Source organism: Lynx canadensis, chromosome C1 (genome assembly GCF_007474595.2).
Source record: "Lynx canadensis isolate LIC74 chromosome C1, mLynCan4.pri.v2, whole genome shotgun sequence".
In the NCBI taxonomy this organism is placed as follows: Eukaryota; Metazoa; Chordata; class Mammalia; order Carnivora; family Felidae; genus Lynx; species Lynx canadensis.
Genome location: NC_044310.1, coordinates 199,632,540 through 199,651,422, shown reverse-complemented (window position 1 = coordinate 199,651,422; position 18,883 = coordinate 199,632,540). Strand labels below are relative to the sequence as shown.

Genomic DNA, 18,883 nt, shown 5'->3' with positions numbered 1-18,883 from the left:
CCCAAAAGCATTTTTGTCTTAGGGTAATAAGGACCCTTAGACTAGGCTGCTCTACTACAGATTTTTAATCATATTCCTGAGTAAATAAAAGTGAAAATAGTTGAGGCAAGAATTATGCAAATTACATATAACGATTGGCCTTCAAGGCAGCTTTGTTATTGTTGTCGATATTAATGACATCTTATAACTCAAGTTTTCGGCAGCGTGCAGCAAACTCTCCCATCTCACCAAAACTGAGCAAGCTTTCCACTGCGTCCTCCTCTTTGTCAGGAACAATAAATAATGTGCCCATTTTCAGTCACATTGTTTTATGCGCTATGAAGTCGTTTGAACCTTATGGCCTTCTTTCACATCAGCGATTCTGACAGGAGGCTTTTCTTTGAATGCTGCTGCTTAGGCAAGAGTCCAACATCGAGGCGGTAGATGAGAAAGCATAAAAATGAATCAGGAAAGCTGAAGTGTCATTTGGGAGAATGGCAAAAAAGAAATACAGCGTCACAAATCAAAACAGATTGAGGGCCTAAAATCCGTGGTTGAGCAGACCTGTCTGTGTGGCTCTGAGAACTGACTTACCCCAGGCATTGTCACCTCTGGCTTGTGGAAGCTTCACTATCTAACCTCCCATCGGGACACTCTGACTGAACGTTTGTGGCGCGTTCCATTCAGCATCCCGTGCTTGGGGAAAGAATACAAGAGAAATGTGAAGATGACCCCCTGCCCTTATGGGGTTCATACTTTAGTTGGGACGAGAATGCCAAGCAGCGGAAATAACCAGACTACAATTTCAAAGTAAAATCTCTTAAACAACTTCCACTCCATCCATGCACCGTATTGGCCTGTGCTCTGCTTTCTGTCCATGGAACGTAACAGTGATGCCACGCATCCTCAAAGCCGTGGTCCTGTCCACATGTCAATCAATGCTCTTCTGCTCCAGTCAGTCGGGTTTACCAGGGCTCAGTTCTTGGCTACCAAACTGTTTATTCCATTTCTACTTGTTTTCATAATCATGCAATTTAATTAAATATTTTTGAACCTTTGAGGTACAGAAGTGTGAAAAGAGCATTTTCTTTGAAAATTAATTTGAATTACTCTGAAAAGACATGATAAAGTGCAGAATTTAAAGTATTGCTTTGGAATTGGGTGTGAACAAGGCAACTAAAAAGATTAGAAGAAATATTATAGTCATCTGGAAAGATACTTCACTCAGATGGTCAAAAAACTTTTTCTTAAAGGGACAAATAGTAAATATTTTCAGTTTTGTGGTCATGTGGTCTCTCTCCCTGTATAACTCTGACACTGTAGCAAGAAAGCAGCCAAAGGCAATATGCTAAAAAATGGGCATGGTGGTATTCCAGTAAAATGTCATTTGTGAACACTAAAATTTGAATTTTATATAATTTTCTCATGTCATAAAGTATTATTCTTTTGGTTTTAAAAATATATGGGGCGCCTGGGTGGCTCAGTCAGTTAAGCATCAGACTTTGGCTTAAGGTCATGATCTCATGGTGTGTGGGTTCGAGTCCCCTGTTGGGCACTGTGCTGATAGCTCAGAGCCTGGAGCCTGCTTCCGATTCTAGGTCTCCCTCTCTGTCTCTTCACCTCCCTGCTTTCACTCTGTCTCTCCCTCTCAAAAATAAATAAACATTAAAATTTTTTTTTAAATTAAAAATAAAAATATAAAATCTGTTCTTAGATCACAGCCTGCATAAAAAAATGATGGGCTAGATTTGGCTTCTAAATTTGCCGATCTGTGGGTTAGGTTAGGTATCTTAAAAAAAAAAAAAAAGACAGGAATTTGGGATCGCTGTATTGAAAGTCATGTGCATTTTGTTTCCAGTGCTTATTTAATTTCATTTAATGCAATATAGCCCTGGTATAATTTTGAATATTTTTAATAGGTATACATTAGACCATCAACACATTCTAAAAATAATAATGAATCCTCCCTACAGATTTCTGATCTAGTGTCTACGACAGAGATTGGTTAGGTAGACTAGAGGAGAGATGAAGAAATTGTCAAGTGCCTCGTTGTTCAAATGTCCTCTTGGTCAGGACGTGTCAAGTTATCTGAGCTCTAGGAACAAGACTTTTGCTTCCTTCCCAAAGAGTTGAAATAAATCTTGTTTGCCAAAGACAGCTTGGGTAGTGGATTCTCTTGCTTGTCCTGGCCTTTCATCGGCCTTCCAATTTGGAAAGCTACTGAATGAGAGAAAAGTACAATATCTATCTCCAGTACTAGAATTAATACAAATATTCAGTTTAAATCAAGTGTCTTGATAGTTCTTTTTCTTTATTATTTTTCTTTTTTATAATTTTATTCTATTTTTATCAAAAGATAATGAGTAAAATTTCTTTTGAAGTTTATTTGTTTATGTTGAGAGAGACAGAGAGAGAGAGTGGGGGAGGGGCAGAGAGAGAAAATCCCAAGCAGGCTCACACAGTTAGCATGGAGCCCCATGCGGGGCTTAGATTCACACCATGAGATCACGACCTGAGCTGAAGTCTGACACTTAACCAACTGAGCCACCCAGGTTCCCTATTAGTACAAAGTTTTTTATGAAAAACAGCTGTTCTTACCCCATCCCTCCCCATCTTTCTTCCATTACCTTACCCACCCCCCGTAAAGACACTTCCCAATTCCACCATAATATCTAATAAAATCAATATTCAGAGTTTCTGCTGCCCTATTTTTTTTAATTTGTGAGTTATTTCTTGCTCCCTGAAGGCCCATACATATATAGATTACTAATGTTTTTTTATTCATACAATAAATCTCTTCTCTCTCTCTACAGTCACTGATTTTCGAGTTTTCATTTATTTTGTTTTTCATTTTCTCCTATTTCTTCCATTGTCGCTCATTCAAATATTTTATTTTGTCTTCTGTGTAAGTCCATTCTGCTCTTTCTTCATGTAAGAGGTTTTCCTCAAGTGTTTGGTGACCGTTAGCTGTCTATTGAGATTGAGAATTGAGGCACCAAAGATCTGACTGGAAACTCTGTGCACATGATGGAGCCTAATGACCGACTAACATCTCTATAGGTGATTGGGGTTGACATCTGGCTGTTTCATTGTATCTGCATATCACTCTCTCCAAAGATACTTAATCCAGAGAGAAATTCTCCCATCTGCCACATGGAGAGTAAGCGTGTCGACTTTCAGTCAATCCTCCTGTTTCAGCACTGGGTTTCCCTTCTACCACTCTTCCTGCTACTGCATTTGGTATTTCTGGGCCATCTATTCGGTAAGCCAAATTCCTAGCTCCTGCTTCATGAGGTGAGGATGTGGTGAGTTGGCCCTTGGTTAGGTAGACTAGAGGAGAGATGAAGAAATTGTCAAGTTCCTGCTTATAGAGAGACATTCAAGTACTTCTCAGTCCTTCATTTCTTCCCTACCTTTAGAGGTACCCGGTGCCTCTAATTACTTGTTTTATTATTTCTTTAACATTTGTTCACTTTTAAAAGACAGAGAGAAAGCATGAGTGGGGGAGGGGCAGAGAGAGAAGGAGACACAGACTCTGAAGCAGGCTCCGCACTCTGGAGCTGTCAGCACAGAGCCCAACACCGGGCTCAAACCCACGAACGGCGAGATCATAACCTGAGCTGAAGTTGGCCACTTAACCGACTGAACCACCCAGGCACCCCTCTGGGGCCTCCAATTATTGACAAGAGACATGGCAACAGGGCATCTAAGGAAGACTAAGATAGACCCCCACTGTTGGTTAATGTGAAAGCTGGGCTGCTATAAAAAAAAAAAAAAAAAAAAAAGATGATCAACAACACAGAGGCTTACAGCATAAAGGAGTGTACTTCTTTCTTATGCAATTGTCCCAGAACGAATGGTCCGGGTCAATGGTGAAGCTGTGCTCTGCTCACATGAAGAGCAGAGTCAGGTCCCAACCTGTTTCCAAGACATTTTCATCATCTGCAGGGTAAAAGCTGGATGCTTTCCAAGCTTGCGTGGTTTCAGCTGGTGGGAAGGAATAAAAGAATCTGGAGGAGATATGCCCATTGAATTAAGTCCCAGACCCAAGGTAGAGACACATCACTTCTCACATTCCATTGGTGAGAACTATTTCCACTGCAATTTCTAACCACAGAGGAGGCTGTGAGATGTAGTCTCGCTGTGCACGAAGCAACTAACTGAGGAAGAAGAGAATGGATCTGGTTGGACAGTCTCCACCGTATTCCTTACAAAACCTCAAATAATAGAAAATTTAAAAGACTTTCTAGTAGGAGTGAATTCAGTGCTTACCATCAAAGAGTTTACAGTGCTATTGAAGAGAAAAGAATCCATGCAGATTTTTTTTCAAGAAGCCATAGAAATATGCCAGTGTATGTGGAAAAGAATGTAAGTGTAATCAAAATAAGAAAAATATCAGATTGGGCCAGAATAATCAGAGAAGGCCTATAATTGTTATCATTGCCACTAATAATCATAATTTTCCTATTGACTTTCTGACTTTCAAGCAGAGATAACAATCAATAACAACTTCACACAGAACACAAGTTATGTCACATTATTTACATACTAATTATATTAAATGATAATAGATTCCAGGACTATCTATCAATTAGCTTAATAACCATTTAATTCAACACCTAGAGAAGCCCCATGGTTATAACATTTATTTCCTGTGGTGTCTTTTCCATGGATTTGAGCTTAGACTTTCTTCCAATTTCAGTCTTTGACATCATGTTCCAAGAGAAATAAAATTTATTGTCAAAGAGTAAAGTGATAGAAAAGGACATAATGCTTTATTAGCTAAAAGGAAATATGAAGACAATAGTAAAAAAAATCTATGTAATAAAATACTGTCAAAAGTAATATTTTTTATTGGGCACAAAATAAAAGAGACACAAAACTATCTAAAAATGCATATGTAATACATATAACTCCAAGTTATATTTGAAATAAGGCATAGTATTTTTTCAAGTTACTGATTAATATATTTAAAATATCTGAAAACTGAAGAGCAGTCCCACTCTCAGCTAAGATAGGATCATAGGAAACAAATTTACAATCTCACCCAAAACAACTTTTTAAAAAAATGGGGGGGAGAGAGAGAGATTGAGAGAAAGAGAGAAAGAAAAAGTGTATGAAACTATGATCTTCAAGACACTGGGTATCAGGCAACAAGGGACAATGATCCTTAAGAGACTCAAAACAAATGGCATAAGGAAAAAAACTGTAAACTGTACTTGATCAAATTAGAAAAGTTTACTCTTCAAAAGATACCATTGTAGAAAAAAAAAAAAGACAAGCTATTCATCAGGAGAAAATATTTTCAAAGCATATATCTGATAACTTGTATCTAGAATATATAAAAAGTTCTCAGAACTCAATACAAAAAAAAAAAAAAAAACAAAAAATGAGAAAAAGGTTTGAATAGCCACTTTATAAGAGAAGATGTATAAATGGATAAGCACTCTGAATGATCCTTAACATCACTGGTCATTAAGAAAATACAAATTAAAATCACAAAGACATCACTACATACTTATTTAAATGGCTAAAATATAAAAGATGGATCATAGCAAGTGTTGTCAAGGATGTTAAGAAACTATAGTCCTCATACATTACTGGTGGGGATGTAAAATGGCACAACTAGTTTGGAAAACCATCTGGACTTTTCTTAAGATGTTAAAAAATATATACCTATGATATGGTCCAGCCATTCCACTCCTAAACGCTTACCCACAAGAAAAGAAAGTGTATGTTCAAACACTTACATGCAAATATTTCTTGCGGTTTTTATTTCTAGCCATCAAAAACTACTCATATGTCCATCAGCAGATCAATAGATGAATATATGGTGGTAAAACTATTTAATTGAATACTATTTAGCAATAGAAAGAATGAACTATCCATAAAAGCAACAGCATAGATGAATCTCAAAATAATTACACTGAGTCAAAAAAGTCAGGTACTGAGGAATATATACTGTATGCTTCTATTTATATAAAACTCTAGAATGTGCAAATTAACCCATAGTGACAGAAAACAGCTTAGTGGTCACCTGGGGATAGACAAGGCAGGAGGGTGGGACTGCCCAGGGAAACAAGGAAACCTTTGAAGGTGATGGATAGGTCCACTATCTTAATTGTGGTGATCACTTCTTGGGTGTACACATATACCAACATTTATCAGATTGCACCCTTTAAGTATGTGCAATTTATTATATGTTAATTATACCATTAAACAGTTAAAGAATCTTAAGGGAACATTTGAGAGAAAACAGTATGTCCTTGTTTTTTAAATTTTAAAAACTTCTTTAAATACAGCTTTCTCTAAATAATCTGTTATTATTTGGGAATAACCAAAAACATAATTTGCTGGAATATTAGAGCTGGCTGTCTAGATTATAACTTTAAGCAATTTTAATTTACCCACAATTAAACAAATTTGGTAAAGAACAGAGAATGAAAAGATAAAGATTTTCACAAGTAAAGGAGAATACTTACCTTCTAATTTCATATTATGTGTGCCTAAATTGAAAAACTTGGGGCACCTGGGTGGCTCAGTGGGTTAAGTGTCTGACTTCGGCTCAGGTCATGATCTCTGGGTTTGTGAGTTTGAGCCCCGTGTTGGGCTCTGTGCTGACAGCTCAGGGCCTGGAGCCTGCTTCAGATTCTGGGTCTCCCCCTCTCTCTACTCTTCCTCGGATCATGCTATGTCTCTCTCTGTCTCTCAAAAATAAATAAACATTAAAAACATTTAAAAAATAAAGATAACTTCCTCAGAGAGGTTAGATAGTATCAGAGCAAATTTAATGTTCTAATCATAATTTATGCTTAGTATTTCTCTCTTCCAAACTGAAATGAGTTTATAATTTAGGGTCTGTAAAAATTTGTATTATTTTGCTTCAAAACTTAATTGGACGAAGCAAATGGGAAGATTAAAGAAATGTGTAAGTTGTTAAAGTACCAGGAATCTTTCAAGAATTTTGTACAAATTGACAAAAATGTGACCACTATGCTGTAAAAAATAGAGAATAAATTATCAAGTATCTTTAGGATGAGCTACAACTGATCACACAGAACTGACAAAGATGTGATACATATTTTGATTTCCAAATTAATAAAAATAAATAGATTCTCTAGGTTTTTTTAATTTTTTATTTTAATGTTTATTTATGTTTTTTGAGAAAGAGAGACAGACACAGAGCACAAGCGGGGGAGGGGCAGAGACAGGGAGACACAGAATCCAAAGGTGGGTCCAGGCTCTGAGCTGTCAGCACAGAGCCTGATGGGGGGCTTGAGGTCATAAACCACAAGATCATGACCTGAGCCCAAGTCGGAAGCCTAACCTACTGAGCCACCCAGCCACCCTTGGATTCTCTAGTTTTCAAAAGATGATGAAGAGTCTCCAAAAGGTATAAATGATTAGTGATGCATCAGGTCTGTCTAAGAAAGTTTGTTTCTGCATAACGAATTTATCTACACGAATTTTGGCAAGACCTTGGTATTTACTGCTCACAGGAGTAGAGCAATCCACACAAGCTTTCCCTGACTTTACAAGCTCTCAGCTAAATTATTTCAGTATCTGAAATGACTTAAAAAGCAAAGCTCATCTTTACACATATGAAAAATGTGTAAAAACTTCAGCTTTTCCATACATGCCATTTGTAGATTTATGAGGGATTTTTAAAGATAAATTTCCATTTTTGATCTGGTAAGTCTCTTGATCCCATATTCTTTGCATGAACCAAATTGCTCGGTGGATCAATCAAATTATTTCCAAGGGAGTTAGGAAGTTACAACACATATACTTAAAAATAAAATCTTGCTTTGTTTTCTTTTCTTTATAATTTATAATCATTAGGTCATGTGCTCCTATCATCAGAGCATTTTACTCTGGGAAAGATATAATATTTGAGGGGCACATATTCAGCAGAGAAAAGGAAAACATAAAGGCCAAGACGTGGGAAATGCAAGAAGAAATCACTGACTGAGTCATATTAGTTGCTAAGTTTGGAAAAGAATTCATGTGTCCTAAATCTATTTGGCTAAAATTTACAACTTAAACCATAGCTTATGTGAACTATTCATGTTATCCTTAGAAACTGTTGGAATCTGTATTATTAGAGTTCAGCAGGAAATAGAATTCAAATGATTTCCTCTGAGACACTTTGGTGAAGGCCTGTTAAAGAGGTATGGGCATAGCCAAGGGATAAAGAAGAAGGGATGTTTGAGTCTCCCAGGGACCAGGAAGGTATGAAGTTTTATTGCTTCTAGGGCTGTCATCATAGGAGGGAGCCAGTGAGGGCTGGAGCCTCAGAGAACAGTCTGGCAGGAGACGTCGCTCCAGAGCAGAGTTCCTCCCCATTTCTTTTTAGTTATCCCCACTTCAATTGCCCCCACTCCAAAAATTAAATCTAATTCAAATTTTACCTAACAAAATAAATTAACAACAAAGGAATAAGATTTTATCGTGTAGGGGTGAGTTGTTTGGGTTCTTTTTTTTAACCCCCACTCACTTCTCAAGAACCAGTTTTACCCTCTTGGGCGCAATATTGCTCCCACTGAGAAAGAACGCATGTTCTAGAGACAGGCAGCTGCCCCCCAGAACTGCGGCCCTGAAACAGGAAACAGACTTCAAAAGAAGCACCCTGACCTCTTTGTCCTCCTGCCCTCCAGCAAGCAGAGATTTCTGCCAAGTCCAAGGGGTCAGCCCCCAGGTCAGAGCAAGGCAGTGAAAAGCAGAGCATGAAGATCTGGGAGGAACCAAAAAAAGTAACCATCAAAGAATTTTTCCAAATTTCTTAACACTTATAGGGAACAGATCTCTTTGGGGGAAGCCTCGTACGCCTTGGCAAAGAACATGGATTTTGTGTCAGGAAGAACTTGATTGAAGTTCCAGCTTTGTCCCTCTCTCACTACACCAGCTTAAGGACCATCTTTAATCTCTGGAGGCTCAGAGAGAAAAATGAGGCTATTTATATCTATTTCTGGCAATTGCTTTGACAATAAACTATAATAACAGAGGCAGAGCACTTAGTAATGTGACCGGCTGGATAAACAATCACTAAATGTGAATTTGAGAGTGCCTATCGTGTGCCCTTCTTTTCTTTCATTCATAGGTGCCAAGTACTTACCCAATAGTGCCTTGTGTCCAGCACTGGGCAGACAGAGTAAACAAGACAGAGACTCTGCCCCACCATGCTTGTAGTCTACTGGAGTCAGGTAATGGTCTTCTACATGAGATTCACAATATCAGAACATAGGCTGTTGGAAGGAAATTGGTTCACAAAAGAATGGCCCCAGATACCACAGGTGACAACTGGTAACATATCAGGTAACTGAGATCTGTGTGACATCTTCTGAATAAATTAGTCTTCTGTTGACTAAAGCACCCACTAAATTCTTTAGCCAATTGCTTTGCCTATACATTTGTTCCAGAGGAAGATCATTAAGTGATACCACAATTTCAATAGGACTGGCAATTCAGAAAACATCCTTTGAGTTACTTTTCTAAACCTCAGACCCTTATCTGTAAAAGTAAGTGAATAGAGAATAGTATTTACCTCAGAGGGTTGTTGATGGTTGAATGAAAAAAAAATGCTTGTAAAGCACTTAGTATCAGGTCTCAGAGTTAAGTGCTTAATAAAATCTAGCTTTTAATTTATTTCTCTTTTGGTGCTAGAATCTTTAAGACCTGATGCAGATACTTAAACTTGCCTTAGTTTTCCATGTTTGACACAGTAATGATTTTAGATTTTTTTTTAAGATTTTATTTTTTGGGGCACCTCGGTGGCTCAGTGGGTTAAGTGTCCAACTTTGGCCAGTTCATGATCTCATGGTTCATGAGTTCAAGCCATGCTTCGAGCTCTGGGGCTGACAGCTCTGAGCCTGGAGCCTGCTTCAGATTCTGTGTCTTCCTGTCTCTCTGCCCCTCCCCCCACCTTTCTCAAAAAAATGAATAAACATTAAATTTTTTTTAAAAGATTTTATTTTTAAGTAATCTCTACACCCAACATGGGGCTTAAACTCCCAACCCCAAGATCAAGAGTCACACATTCTTCCAACTGAGCCAGCAGGGAGCCCCAACACAGTAATGATTTTAAATGTTTATTGCATCTCAGTACAATTTTTATAGTTAATGAGAGAGTATCTTAAATTTATCTAGAAAATGGTTCAGCAAAGATTTAGAGATAAATATATTTATGCTTTCACTTTTATAATTGAGTTGAATGTCTTTAATTTATTGTAACTAATTAATCATTTAAAAAAGTTGGTAGAAAGAGTGCCTACTGACCACCTATATGACAATAGCCTTTTGTTGGCTTGAAAATTTATTTAAGAGATAATGTGTACAGTTATTTTTAAGCATCTGACACAACCTTCATGATCAGCTGCATATCAGAACTGAAAGTATGTAAATGTAAAAGGATATAAAATAATTTAAATAGTGGAAATCTTTTCAGTTTTTTAAAATATTTTAAGTTTTTATAATTTACTTATTTATTTTTTTAATGTTTATTTTTGAGAGAGACAGAGAAAGAGAGTACATGCTGGAGCAGGGGAGCAGCAGAGCGAGAGAAGGAGAGAGAGAATCCCAAGCAGGCTCCACACTGTCCGTGCAGAGCCTGATGCAGGGCTCAAAACCCACAAACTGTAAGATCATGACCTGAGCCAAAGTCAAGAGTTGGACTCTTAACTGACTGAACCGCCCAGGCACCCCAAGTACTTTAAGTTTTTTTAAAATAATTTGTAATGTTTATTCATTTTTGAGAAAGAGAGAGGCAGAGATAGAGGGAGACAGAGGGTCTGTCAGTACAGAGCCAGATGCGAGGCTCAAACCCACAAACTATGAGATCATGTCTTGAGCTGAAGTTGGATGCTTAACTGACTGAGCCACCAAGGCACTCCAAGTTTTTAAAAAATTTTTTCAGCCTTTCAAAACAAACCTTTAAAGACACTAACATAAAATAAAGCAAAACTGAAAAAAGAAGCAACACACAAAAATAAAAATTTTCCCAGAAACTGTTACCCATCTTGGGAAGCTGGAAATGTTCTCTTAGCGTTGGTTAAGTGTTCCAGCTACACAGTAGTTAGTTCTGTTTTACTGGATGGATTAGGCTTCTTCGCAAAGCCTTTTGGGAGTTAGTCTAATGAGAAAAGAGTACTCCTGTTTAAAAAAGTGGCGAGGGGGCAGGGGTGGGGGGCGGCTTAGATTAAAGCTTTTAGAAGTGCTGATTAAATAATAAAGTAACTTAAAATATAAACAAAATACTTATTAAGTGGAAGCTGGCTAGCTTTCAAGGAATAAATTAACGCCCTTATCAAATATTTTTTCCCTGGTTGTAGGTGCCCTGTCAATTACAGACAAACTGCTTAGACAGTTTGCCCTTGGGGCAATTTATTTTTCCTTCTCACACCTGTGTTTAATGAGTAGCAGTTTTGCAAGCTTGGCCGTTTTCAAGGGAAGAAGATGGGAAGGATTTCATGCCAAAAAAATAAAATCAAGATAAGAAACAAAACTACTGCAATTTATCTCTCTCCAGCCATGAAATGACAAAAGTGAAAAAGACACTACAGTCTCTTAAGGCAGAAAGTTCCAAAGGTCTCTAGTCAATGGCCTTCCCTCTAACCGGACTGAAAGAGATTAAGAACAGGATAAAAGCCAAAGGTTTTCAGGAAAAACAGCCTACCTTCCTTTAAAGTAACCTTTGGGTCAAGAAGTTATTTCTTATCAGGGCTAAGATTTTTTTCTAATAGAAGGGTTTCAGCTAGCAAGGGTATTTTCTGCCATGTGTGTATTAGTCTTAAAGGAAACTCATTTTCACTTGGAAAAAAATTGCCTTTTAAAATTTATCCCTTAAATTGTTTTTTAATTTCAATCCTCTTTAAATGACTGGATCTGATAAATTCTTTTTGTGCTTAACCATAATCTTCAACTAATAGTCAATTCAACTCAGATTTCCATAATTGTTCATAATCCTCAATATCCTCCTCTAATAACAAAACATCCAAATAACACCCCCCTCCCCACGCACGAATACGTGTGTTCCTTTTTAAGTTGCTCTAAATAAATTCTGGGAAAATCCTATCACCACGGCACCTCCATGGAGAAACAAGGCACAGTCCTAAGTAACGATTTGTTCTGTCTTGAAACATACATGTCATCTCACAAATACTGGGTTTCTTAAGGAGTTTCTGGCATAGAGGCACAGAATCTGCTACTGTATCAAAGGCAAACTTCCTCTCAGAAAGATGAAGACATGAGGCCACCTTATGTATGGCTGCAGCCTCTTGGGAGTATGTCCTTGAAACAAAATCAGAAGAGGTACAAGTGAAAAGAATAAAGAAATACTACTTTTTGGTCAATTTTGTTAAAAAACAACTTTATTGAGGTGTAATTTACAGAATGTCATAATTTTCACCCTTTTGAAGTTACAACCCCATGATTTTTAGGAACTTTGCCAGGTTGCACCCGTCCCAGCACAGTCTGGTTTTAGAACATTTATTTTCATCACCCCAGTAAGATTTCTTGTTCCCATTTACAGTTAATTCCTGGGCCCAGCCCCAGACACCTATGAATTTACTTTCTGTCTCCTTTGTCACACTTTCCTCTCCAAATCAAGATGAGGAAAAAGAAATCCAAGGATATATCCTGCAAGTAGAAGGAAACTATTTACTGAAGAATCCATCCTGTCCAAATAGTCTCCAGATTCCTTAAGAAATGCAAGGGAATCTTGGACCCTAGGCATATCAGTTGAGTTAGAACAGAATCAGAGAGGTCTTCAATATTTAATCAACTCGCTAGTAAGAGATACTAGACTTACATAGTTACAAGGGATTTTGATAATGAAAGAATACCAAGGCAAGCCTTGTTATCTTAACCAAAGAAATGTCTCCATCTCCAAAGTTTAAGAATAACAACAAAAGTTCAAGTAAAAGGGTAAACTTCCAAACATTCCTATAAAATTCAGTCTCATATTTTTATATTTTTGCTTGTAAGATATTAGAGATGTACTATTTCCTGAAACAAATTATATTTCAATAGGATTGAAATATAAAAGTTTCTTCTCAAATGTAAGGTGGTCCTTTTTCCTCCAAACTCTCATATATATATTATTCTAATGTATTTTGAGTACAGCAAATATATCAAAATATCATGCTGTTTGTTGACGAAATACTTTTCTAACCACTTATTTCCTTCCCCCAGAATCTATGTATTTTAAGAAAGCTTTAGTTTCAGGTTTATCTTGCTTACATCCTGATTTCCAGGTATCCTTCCCTATGGCTTCCCAGAAATTTACTAGGCATTTTACAAGGGGCCCTTTTATACTTGAAAGAGAAAACTGCTTTGTTGAATGATGATGAGAAATTAAAAAAACAAACAAACAAACAAAAAAGTCTAACCCAGACGGGGCTCTAAATTTGGGGAAACCCATGGCACCCTCTCAACTTGAAACGTTGGTCACAAAGATTACTCAAGGAGTTATTTTATACTACTTGTAAGAAACTGATATTTGCTGTGGGTTTTTTTTAATCCATGCGTTAATAAAAGCAAATGTTAGTTTTGTGTCTTTGATGTGTTGGGTATTTTATAACCATAGAGTTCTTTAACCCATGGCAGTTACTGGAGGTGGAACTTTTGGAGAAAACAAGCACTTGCAGAAATAAACATTTTTCCAGTACTTTTCATAGGTTCTTAAAGCAAACAGGAGGTCTGCACCACGAACATTACTTCTGGAAGGCAGAACTTTGAGTCAGGGTCTCTCTGGAGTTGCTGAAGAAAACTGGAGTCTTCCTTTTGAAGACCTTTTTAAAGCCGAGTGTGACTCTGGTTTGTCTGAAAACAAACTGATGTGATGAATTGCTAAATGCTAGTCTTCTCAGATTCCCTTTCAACCCTCTGCATTTAGAGGGAAAGAGGGAGAGACCTTAAATGGGAACTTTCCACATTCTTGGAATATGTAACAATTGAGATGTTTTTTTTTTTTTTTTTTTTTTATTGGCAGCAGGGGCTGGGGGAAGGGCATTCTGTGATGAAACTGATGTCTACCAAAAGAAAATGCCAAATAAAAGCAAGGAAGGGACTATTGGGAGGCAAGGCTGTGAATGGTCTTTTCTTAGCTTTTAGTGAGTCAGACAAGATCTCTCCCCCGTGTGCAACAGGCTTGGAGAACGTGGGCAAAGACATGAAGACCTTTCTCTCTCCAGGTTTCAGGTCATCCACGACTGATTTCACTTTGAGTGGAAACAGGCACCCCATCCCCAGGAAAGAGACTTTCCCGCACATTTTTTAACTGCTGCTTTGTCCTTCCAAAAAGAAAACTCGTTCTCTGAATTTCCCCCAGATCCTCCAAGCACCCCGCAGAACTTAGTAGAAGCTCATTAAAGAATCGCTTTCTCCCCCCTTCCTCAGAACCCGGCAGGAACAGCCTTCAGAAGGGGAGAAGTCTTGAATAGGAAGCTGTGAAGGCAGAGAAAGCGAGTCCCAAGTCAGTGCACATTAGACCAAAGAGAGGGAACAGGAGGGAAGCCAGCCCCGCCCTGGGACTGTAAAGTCTACATTCCTCCAGCTGCAAGGTGGTGGCTACTTTATGGTTTTTCCTCCCCCCAAAATACACTCCAGTGAGCAGACTTTTTTTTCTCAGAAGTGATGCAATTCCTCAACTTCCCCCCGCCCCAGTAAAAAAGAAAAGGAAAGGCGGGGGGTGTCTTGCAACCCCTTCGCCTCGCTCAACTCCAGCCCCTCCCTTTCCTCCCAGTCTACCCCTTTCCAGCCGCTTCCCATCCCTCCCCCTCAGCCCCAAGAAAGTTTGACGACCGCAAAGGAAACCAAAAAAAAGTTCCTTTGCCCCAGTCCTGGCGGGCGATCAGCATCTCTTTTGTTCGCGGCGAACCCACAGTCCCCCTGACGTCACCCGGAGTCCGGGCCAATCGGCGCGCGGTCGGCGGCGGCGGCGGGGGCCGGAGGGTGGGGGGAGCCGGGCCGTCCCTCCTCCCCGGCGCCCGGGGCCTCGTGGGGGGCGGGAGGGGACCGTCCCATATAAACCCTGGCGCTCGGGGCTCGGCCGCCCGCGCCGGCAGCGCTTTGCAGGGGGAGGTGAGGGAGCTCCAGGCGCGAGCGCCGGAGAGGGGACCTGCAGCCACAACTTCTCTCGTCCTCTCCTTCCCCTCTGTCCCTCGGGCCGTCCCCTTCCCCATCCCCTGGCCCCCATTTTCTTGGGGTCACCAACCCGCAGAAGGCACTGGAACCTTCTCCCGCAGGTTGCAAAGGGAGACAAACTTGGTGGCAACTTGCCTTCTGGTGAGGGCGTCTCCCTCCCGCACCGTCTCAAGATGCTCAGGGGTCCGGGGCCCCGGCTGCTGTTGCTGGCCGTCCTGTCCCTGGGGACAGCGTTGCCCTCCACCGGAGCCTCGAAGAGCAAGAGGCAGGCTCAGCAAATCATTCAGCCCCAGACCCCAGTGGCTGTCAGCCAGAGCAAGCGTGAGTACCGACCGCGGGCTGAAACAGGCTGTCCCCGGGACGGGACCCTGAAGCCAACCAAAGTTGTGGCTGAAGTTTTGCGCGCGCGCGTGTGCGGCATGTGTGAGTGAGTGAGTGTGTGTGTGTGTGTGTGTGTGTGTGTGTGTGCACGCCTTAGTGAGAGTTGCCGAACGAGGGCACAAAAGGCTCGGGGTTTGATCAGGCTGGGTCCGAGGGCCTTAGAATAAAATAATGCATTGGAGCACAGGGGCTCCCGCAGCGCTCTTGTCAGCGGTACCTACTAAAGTCGTCCTCCTATGAATTCATCCAAACTTGCTTTTAAGGAGGAAACTGCCTTTACACTTTCCATTTGGTATTAGTGTGATCCTTACGCTTCAGATTTTCTTTGTTACTAAATAATTGGTTAAATATTTTCAAAATGGGGATGGTAGGAGGGTGTCCAAATAGTTACATTGTTCCTAACGAACTTGAAAGCGATGTGATTGGTTTACAGTGCTTTGGGCCCTTCAGGATACTTCTCCAAGAACAGATCTGAATTCCTCTTCCAGTTTTTCAAAGACACACCCTCCCATAGCCTGGGCTAAAGGAAACTGCTTAAAGTTGTCCTTCTTGACTTATTACCCCAGAAAAGCATTGAAGGTCTTTGCATATTTTAAAATGTAATTCCAGGTATCTGTCTTCCAAAATGTTTCCACTCCTTTGGTGTAGACCCCTGGCCAGATGGAAATGACATCATTGTATAACATTTAGCTAAGTTAAAAGAGAGAAAAAAGGAATACCTAAATATCTACATGTACGAATTGTGGTTAACTCCCTAGATAGCTAATTTCTATATATTTTAGAGTGGAATATTCTGATCCTCTGTTGATTAACTTATTTTTCTATGTTTGTTGCTTAGTCTTGTCAATTTAGTTGTGTAAGAAAATTCCATAATTTAGAAAAAAGAGAAGATGGAGATGTAATCACTTTTTTCTTGAATCATTTATAGCTGGCTGTTATGACAATGGGAAACACTATCAGATAAACCAACAATGGGAGCGCACCTACCTGGGAAATGCCTTGGTTTGTACCTGTTATGGAGGGAGCCGAGGATTTAACTGCGAGAGTAAACCTGAACGTAAGTGGTGGGAGCCTGGCAGTTAGTATCTTTTGATATATGGGGAAGTGGGTGCTTGTTAATTAAACTTAGCATTGGTAACAAAAATATGTACACCATTTCCCAGTAGAATTATCTATCATTTCCTCTTTAAATAACTGTTAGTAACTGCTTTTATTTGTCTTTTACATGTTACTTCTACCTTTAAAACCAAACAACTAGTATATCTGAAAGTAGTTTCTTGAGTCTACTTTTTGTTTTATTCTTTCAAAGTTTTTGATGAGAAAATGAAAGATTTTGTGTTTCCCCTCCAAAGAAACCACTTATAAAATTTTAGTTTATTAGAAAAGAATTTCAAATCTTAAACTACATGTAAGATTACGGGCCAGAAAACACTTTGGGCACTCTATTATAAAGTGATTTGTCAGTTACATAAAACCAGGAGCTGCTTACTTCAAAGTTCTCATTCTTTTATGACCATTTTTCTGTTTCTTGTAAATTATAACAACACCTGGAGAGAAGCACGGATGAGGCTAAAATGGAAATAGGATTAAGACATGACAGTGCCTGGTGGGAGGTGGAGATCTTCAAATTGTTTGCTTTTAGTGTGGACCTTGGTTTGAGTGAGCCAGAGATTACAATGGAAGCCTTCCTTCACAATCTAACCAGTCCTCAAGTAGTGCTTAATACAGTTTTTTCCTAAGGGCCTGAGAATCCTTTACAATAGAAATTAATTTACAGAAAATCAGAGAACTGGTCAAAGTTCAAAAGTTGAGCTTCATTAAAGCCTGCAATAAAATCTAGGTCTCCCATTTTAATTTTTTACATACTTCTGTTGTACTGTGCTACTCATAGAATGAAAAAGTGAGTTTTTCTTTGGATGGGATTAGTGGAATAAAAAAGCTTTTATATATGTGAGGCTCACATGAACTTTCTTTCTCTCCTCAGCTGAAGAGACTTGCTTTGACAAGTACACTGGGAACACTTACCGAGTGGGTGACACTTATGAGCGCCCTAAAGACTCCATGATCTGGGACTGTACCTGCATTGGAGCTGGGCGAGGGAGGATAAGTTGTACCATTGCAAGTAAGGAAGACATTCTGCAAAATGTCAATAAAATAAATGAATTTCTCCATTACCGTCACTGTCACTTTCTGCTATCCATGACTGGATATTCCTAATTTGGGGCTTTACCCCAGGTGACTGGGTGCTCTTATGTGATCACCCAACTGGATCCTGTGCTTCTGGAAGATGGCTCTGTGCACAGGTGGAAACAGTGTTTAGTTTGTATGGACTTGTGAGTACCCAGTGGATCTCTTGAGTTCCATTTCAGTAAGATATGCTTGGAGGAGTTGTTCATTTTAATTTACCTGGACATCTTCAAGCTAGACTGACCAAGTGATTAGGAAGATGGTCAAGAAGAGGAGAATTAGCCATTGTGTGGTCTGCTCTTCTTGTTTGTGATGCACAGACTTCTTGCATCCCACAGATACAGTCTTACTTCATTGTGACTTATAGGATTTACCCAGGAAACAAATCTCTATTCCCAGGGATAATATGGAATGGTTAGCCTACTAGTTTTCCAAGGACCTTTGGGGACTGTGTTGACTCTCATTAATTCCCGTTTAGCTAAGGCAGTCTTTTCATTATTATTCACTAGGCTACCAATAGACTCTATTAACATAGCATTTAGTGGGGCACCTGGGTGGCTCAGTCAGTTGGGCATCTGACTCTTGGTTTCGGCTCAGGTCATGATCCCAGGGTCATGGGATCGAGCCCCACATCAGGCTCCACACTGAGCATGGAGCCTACTTAAGATTCTCTCTCTCTCTCTCTCTCTCTCTCTCTCTCTCCCCCACTCTCTCTCTTTCTCTCTCTCTAAAAAAAATAAAAAATAATATATTAATTAAATTAAATTTTAAAAAGAAAGCATTTAGTTTTTTTAATCCATCCTTTAAGTATAAGTTACTTGAAAGGCTTCTGTCCAAAAGAACAAAGCAGTCCTTTGTGAATAGACCCAATCAGCTTTTCCTATACTTAGTGTTAGGGTTTATTCAAGTTTATTAGCAGTCTTATGAGTTAGTGGTCCATAGTGCTTATAATCTAATGGACAGTTTGGCCTCTGATGTGCCACTGTGTTTAATAGCTTAGAAGAGTACCCAGATTTCCACACTTGATAGGTGTGCATCTATGTGATTTCCACCAATGTGACATTTTTTATGCTGGGGTAAAACATGGGCTCTCCCACTCCTGAAAGCTGGAAAGCTATGCCCAATGTGGCCTTTTCATTCCGTCAGGCTCAATCTGCCTGCCAGCCTTTCTTTTCTGCCTTAGGACCCAATTTCC

The 18,883-nt window shown here is 39.4% G+C and overlaps 1 protein-coding gene across 10 annotated transcripts in view; it reads left to right on the top strand.

Moving 5' to 3' along the window:
* The first annotated feature begins 15,004 nt into the window (after window positions 1-15,004).
* Window positions 15,005-18,883, top strand: part of FN1 (fibronectin 1) — a 69,861-nt gene continuing 65,982 nt past the window's right edge. For 9 of the 10 annotated variants that reach the window (XM_030324188.2, XM_030324186.2, XM_030324189.2 and 6 more), the window contains exons 1-3: window positions 15,034-15,441; window positions 16,430-16,558; window positions 17,486-17,623. In XM_030324188.2, the coding sequence (XP_030180048.1) occupies window positions 15,294-15,441; window positions 16,430-16,558; window positions 17,486-17,623 (415 nt within the window). In that variant the 5' untranslated portion in view covers window positions 15,034-15,293. Of the gene's footprint in view, window positions 15,442-16,429; window positions 16,559-17,485; window positions 17,624-18,883 lie in introns of all 10 variants that reach the window. The other variant, XM_030324184.2, reaches the window with a different exon arrangement.